This window comes from Limulus polyphemus, unplaced genomic scaffold, assembly GCF_000517525.1.
Source record: "Limulus polyphemus unplaced genomic scaffold, Limulus_polyphemus-2.1.2 Scaffold638, whole genome shotgun sequence".
Taxonomy (NCBI): Eukaryota; Metazoa; Arthropoda; class Merostomata; order Xiphosura; family Limulidae; genus Limulus; species Limulus polyphemus.
In genome coordinates this window covers 453692-460234 of record NW_013666248.1, presented here as the reverse complement: position 1 = coordinate 460234, position 6543 = coordinate 453692, and the positions used below count along the sequence as shown (strand labels likewise).

Below are 6543 nucleotides of genomic sequence, written 5' to 3'. Positions count from 1 at the left end.
GTTTAAATGGAATATCTTTTTGTTTTCCCCAAATGAATTATCAATTCAAATAATTTTGTGAATGTGTTATTCAATGAAATAAATTATATCTAGCCCAAAAAACCCACCAGATCTGTTACAATTAGCTAAAAAAGTAGGTTTTTGTGACTCCAATAATTCCCATGCCATCTTTTTAAATGCTCTTTAATTAGGATAATTTCATAAAATTTAGTAAATTTGTGCTGAAAAGTTGGCAATGAATAATCAATAATAACCGTCCACCCGTATGATTCTTTTGAAAACTTGAACTAGAAACTGCTAATATAATTTGCTTAGCCTAACCAATACTTATGAATCTGCACATCCTTTTACCTTATAGTTTTGCTGCTCTAAGTCAGCCATCTATGATCCAAATGACAAAAAAACTACACGCAGTCTACTTTTACTCTTAGATGAAGCTGTAGTAAAAATGTTATAACAATAGGTCACGTGAATTTTTGTGTAAGTGTGTGCAAAAAGTTTGGTCAAAACTGAGAGTTTTTGTTAAATAACTTTGCACATGTGCCTTATATTTACATCAAATGAGACTAATAATTGTAGGTTGTAACGATCTATCAGTGTAACAAATTTGAAAAAAATCCATAAAAGTTAAGTATGTTCTTCCATCAAATAAATTTTCTGTACTTTTGGTGCAAAGAAGAAAAAAAAAAAGAAACTCAATCAAAATTGGAGATGTTATATCTCAGGTATTTCTTAATGGACTGCCTTGAAATTTAGTATGCAACGTAAGAGTTCAGTAGAGCACATCCATGAAAATATGTGATAGTTTGAATTACCACAGTCCAAGCTACACAGTGTGGAAAATCTCTAAACTATCACTCTTCTTAATAACAATGTGTTCTACAGGTTGTTTTTTTGGCCACAAGACACACACTACCGTGTGTCTTGATATACGTATAAATAACCAAATTCTAATTATTAAATAGTTTTATCTTATCTTAAGACTCAGAACCTGCTGATGTTTTGTCTTTGTTTTTATGAAGTGCAAAGCTACACACTGGGCTATCTGTTATTGAGCTCTGATGTTTAGCATATAAGGCTTCAAGCTTACCACCAAGGGCTTGCTGCTGTTTTTATGGAAGTCCTGAGAAGGACTATTTCTGTGTTGATAGTGACTAAGATTCTATAAATCAAACCCTTTCAACAGTAAGAAATTAGATAATATAAACTGCTCATTTTCCAGAAAGAATAAGATTTGTAATACCAAAGAAGCTATTAAGAAGGAAAACAATCACTACAATCTTTGTTAACTATGAATCATATCTGAAACACTTGATAGGAAAAAATAAAAAAGACAAACACAAAAACTTATCAAAATACAGCCATATTACCATATGTGAAATGTCTCTCTGAAAACATAGAGGATATGTTAACAACACAAAATGATCTCAGTCAGTACACAACAAATCACCTAAAGACCCAATGAAGAGGAAAAAAGTTTACATCTTCTGTGAATGTATATTTTAACACATTGTAGGATTATACTACTCATACAATAGTTGGTAATATCAATATATCTACATAACCCATTATTTCAGAGAAGACCATAAGATAAACTGAAACAGTACTAAAATAACAGTACATGAACCACACTCAAGAAAAAGGAAGATAAAAGAAGCTTTCTGCATTCATCACGCTGATAAAACATACAGTCAAACTAGAAACATATTACAGTTTTATCAGATTTTGGTGTAATTCTTATAATGTAATTGTAAATTACTTTGGATCCTCAAATTACACAAAACACCTTAAAAATACAGGTTTATTGCTGAGGCTAAAAAGCTATGAAATAGGATTTGTTAATTTTAATATTTAATGGTCTGAAATACATTAAAGAGCATTTAAATAAATACTGTAATATTATCAAAGAGAGAACCAGTATTAATCCATTCATTATTATCAGTAATTCCACTGAATGTAAAGAGAAAATTAAGTGATTTGAGACTAAAACATTGATTGTTTACTATATCTTGTTTTATTATTTTGTATTACTATACTTTTACTATAGATAGATTTGCATTTGCCTAGTATATGAATTTAGGACTAATTTAAATCTCCAAAGCTGACCAAATCTCACAAGATATTAATGGGTTCATAGCAAAAAATGTTGTTAACAGCAAGGGTACTCAACTGATAAAATAATGCATTCTAAACATTATAGGTAAGAATGTAAGCAACTTAATACTAATTTTCTGTTAATATAAATAATATTTTTGGGATTTTTCAATTTTATTTAATTCAATTAATTTCTTTCTAAAATCTTTTAGTACCAGCCTCATATTTTAAGCTACAGTCCAGTCCTCTGTAGTGATGCCTTCAGATCTCATGCTAAATTCCCACTTTCGATTTATGTTTTTTAATTTCCGTATCACTAGAGCAAATAGAAGACATTATATGCTTGCATATCACATATGCAAGAAATAAACTTCTCATAAAGCTGAAGTAGAATGAAGTCAGAAATTAAAATATAATTTCATTGTTTTTTATTAGTTTATATTGATTTTTAAGGGATAAGAATCTTGTAAGATTTATTTGGGGATTTAATATTTAATAATAAAATACTAGAATAAGGTTATGTGAGATTTTACAGACTTAACATTCTCTACAGGCATAAAGTCTGAAAGCATGATTTGATCTTAAAATCTAAGGGCAAGACAGTAGTGTAAGATATTTTTACAACAGTGGAAGTCACGCGATGCTGGGAGCATGAGCGCTGGAGTTTCTCGATGGATTATGAATTTGCCTGGCAACTCTAGTCTGATCGAGATACCTTTTTTTTAATATTTAAGCCTGGCGAGAAAAATTGAGTCAAGCGAACAGTAAGCACTGTAAGTAAAGTGTGTGAATCACTGTGATTTATATCGTGTGTTATAAAAGTTGTTAAGTTTAAAGTGACTGTGGAAATTCTGTGTATTACTAAAAGTTTGTATCGAGGAAGAATAAGCTGGGTTAATCAAGAAAGGACTTGTATCGCTGAAGTATCTCAGAAAGAATTTATACCAGAAATTAACAAATAAGCAGATATGCAACAGTATAATAGCAGGACTGTGGATTATGGTCTGATGACAGGATAATCTCAAGCTTAAAATCTTGTGGACAGATCTCTACCAAGAGATCTATTTTTGGTTATTTAGTTTCCATGCTGTAATGGCATCAACACGTGGCTCAGAAAGTCCTTATTATTACTGTTTTTATAGTTGCTTTGTTTCTTGTTCTCTATAATAGATTATGTCTCTCCTGCCCAAAAAGATACTGCAGTAACATATAGCATCTGGATTTAAAGGATTGGCACTGTAATATCCTTTACTGGCTATTTATGATAGTGACTAAATGTAACAGACAATCAGCATTGTGTGGGAACAATAGTAGCAAAGTGATACTTTTGACTAGTCAAAGAAAGTGAGCTTATCTGTTGATTTCAGGCATGCTTTTTTTCAGCCAATTTTTACTAGGAGATCATCAAGTAAAGACTTATTTCAAGTACAATGTGTTTTAGTTCTATGGAGATTAAGTGTTGAGCTAAACACAGCCTAGTAGAAAGGACTATCATTTTGATTGTTGAAATATCACTTCTCTTATTTCTTGAACGAATCTGATGTTATTTGTAGGTTTGCCTATCTGATACTTATAAGAATTTGGGTGTACCCAAAAATATCACACAGATAATCTCAAAAAAACAGTTATTAAACGAAATATGTTTCTTCCACTAATCTCACTATAAAAGTACAAAAACCAAGCAAGTTTCATTACCTTTTCCTTTTTCCACTGCTCTTCTTTAGGCTCATGAGCCTTGCTATTCTGTGTTTCTTCTTCTGTGTCAGAAAAACTATCTTCTGCATAAAAACATTTTTTTGAAATAAAAAAATCATCAGTACTAAAAAAAGTGAAACAATTTTAATACTAGAATTCCATCCTCAGTAAAGTTGACTAGAATTAGATTCATTCTATAAAGTGATATTCAAATTGAGCATTTAGTTTAACTTTAACGATTGGAAACAAAGACAGAAAACATTTCTTAACAAACTTAGTCCAACCACTACATCTAACACACTTTCTACAACTTCAAATACTCAGAAAGGCAATAAAGTTTTGCATTTATATAACCAGGTAGTCCTTTCATAAATGTTTTCTCAACTTTTCAAGAACAGTAACAAAAATTTCATTAAAAAATATATTATTCCAAATACTTTTGCTGAAAAAATGTTGCTACTTACATACATGGCATAAGGCTTAACTCATTCTTGACAAACATCTTACCATAAAGATGATTCATTATGTGTATGTCAGCTTCCATCACCCACAGACGGCTGACTTGATTACCATAATTTTTTGTATGGTAACTGAAAACTATCCAATGATGTATGTGGGTTATTTTATTTTAGAATTTTTTGCCCAAAAAAGGGGGATAAAAAATACTCTGACATAGAGTGAACTTCCACTTTTTTACAGACTTATGACTCTGAATTTAAAGGCACAAGTACTTAATCAGTTATATGAGTTAATTATTAACTTCCACAAGGAAAGTGTGCAAGTAGCATATAATAAGGTTATTAAAGATTTAATAACAAAAGAAAGAAGGAAAGGAAACATTATCTAATATTGTCTTTTACACAGTGTTTGCTTCCTTAACAGGTACTTTCAGCTAGTAGAAATTATAATTAAAGTTAATTACTGTTTCCATGCAGCTAATAAAATGCATCAGCCTTATTTAACATGAAAATTATAAAAAACTAAATAAAGAGGAAGAAGTATTTAAATGGTATTTATATATGATTAAACAAAAGAACATTTATGTTTTAGAGGCTTAATTCATACCTTTTTTAAATCTGTAGACTGAAACATAAACCAAAAGCATACTCTTTTGCTAATTTCTGAAAACTGAACAAATATGGTTACTTTTGAGTTTTATATTTTCATTTGATAAATTCTATAAATTAATGTATTATTATGACCTACATCCCACGCAGAACTACTTTAAACTGTAAATGATGTACAACATTGCTGAGAGCAAAATGGAAATGAAGGTTTTGCTCTTAGTGACTAATTTGCAATTCTCTACCAAAGTAATGTTTCCTCAGATGTTTGCTTTGAGCAGTTCTCAGATGTATTTGTGAGAACTGCTCAAAGTTGGGAATTAATGTATGTTACATTAGGTAGATGTTGGGAACTAATGTATGTTACATTAGGTAGATAAAGGATTTGAGCAGTTCTCACATCCTTTATCTACCTAATGTAACATACATTAGTTCCCAACTCTTTATGAAACAGCATTAAGCTAATTGGTCAAAAGAAGGAGCTGTTACAACAGTATCTACTATATGTAACTTAGCTCTGAAATTGTAATTGTCTCAATGGCTAACTCTACTAATAAAGCTGATTGAGTAACTTTACTGAATAATTGTTCTTGATCTGTTCAATAATTTGGTTATATTTTAAAAGTATTTTCTATAGGCAGACACTTCAACCCAGCCATGAAATCTTCACACAAAGGCTGATAAAAAACACAAAACATGACTAATAAAAAAAAGTCTTTGCCAATTCATTCACTTAATTGTTGAAAAACAGGATGTGCAAAATTTAGATGAAATTAACTTTTTTCCTTCAGACTCACATTAAAAAACAACAACAATAAATAAAAAACAGTTACAATTCTTTATCTAAAACAATAGATAACTTATTCCAATCAGCATTTATTTATTTAAGTATACTAAAGGTAATGTTTAAAAATATATGTTTAACAGATAAAAAGTTCCTCTCCAATAACAAAGGATATTGCCATATTTACTTCACGTAAATTTTTCCCATGTAGTGCCATTTCTTATAAGAGTAAAAATAAATTCAAGTAGATGAAACTACACAGAATAACACTGATGTCATTTTCAGGGAAATACAAGTTCTTACTTAGAAGAGGTGTGGAATTCACATTGAACAACATCCAGGATAAGTTTTACCATTCCATTTTGACTGTTAGATAAGTAGTTTTTGTTCATTTTCATATCATTCATTTTACTGTTAGACAAACTTTCCACGTAGATTTTATGGAGCCAGTCAATTTCCAAAAAATTCTGAGCTGCAGAAGTCTAGCACATACAAATATTTACAATTGCATACCACTAAACTTCAAACCAAACCTACTTAAACAAATATACATATCCTTTTTTATTTGTAATTATAATAAACAATTAAAAACGTTTTATATTTACACACTAAAAACTTTATTGAAGCCGTACAACTTCCACTATAAAATCTCTCTCTACAAGTACATGTTTCGACGTGATCTACGTCATCCTCAGGAGTAACTTACAAGACTATTTTATACTTTCCCCCTTGTCACATTACTTCATTGTTATTTATACATATATATATTATAATGTATCTTGCCATATATCAATGTATTGAATTGTGGGTCCTTCATCTCTATTTAATATTTGTTTTTGTTTTATTTCTAATGTTTCTCTAATATTTAATGATATAAGACTTCTAGGCTGAGCTAAAACTAAAGTT

The 6543-nt window shown here is 30.0% G+C and overlaps 1 protein-coding gene across 2 annotated transcripts in view; it reads right to left on the bottom strand.

Moving 5' to 3' along the window:
* LOC106459621 overlaps positions 1 to 6543 on the bottom strand; it is a 70565-nt gene that overhangs the window by 16703 nt on the left and 47319 nt on the right. For both annotated transcript variants that reach the window (XM_022386148.1, XM_022386149.1), the window contains one exon: positions 3790 to 3872. In XM_022386148.1, coding sequence (XP_022241856.1) covers positions 3790 to 3872 — 83 coding nt within the window. The remainder of the gene's footprint in view (positions 1 to 3789; positions 3873 to 6543) is intronic.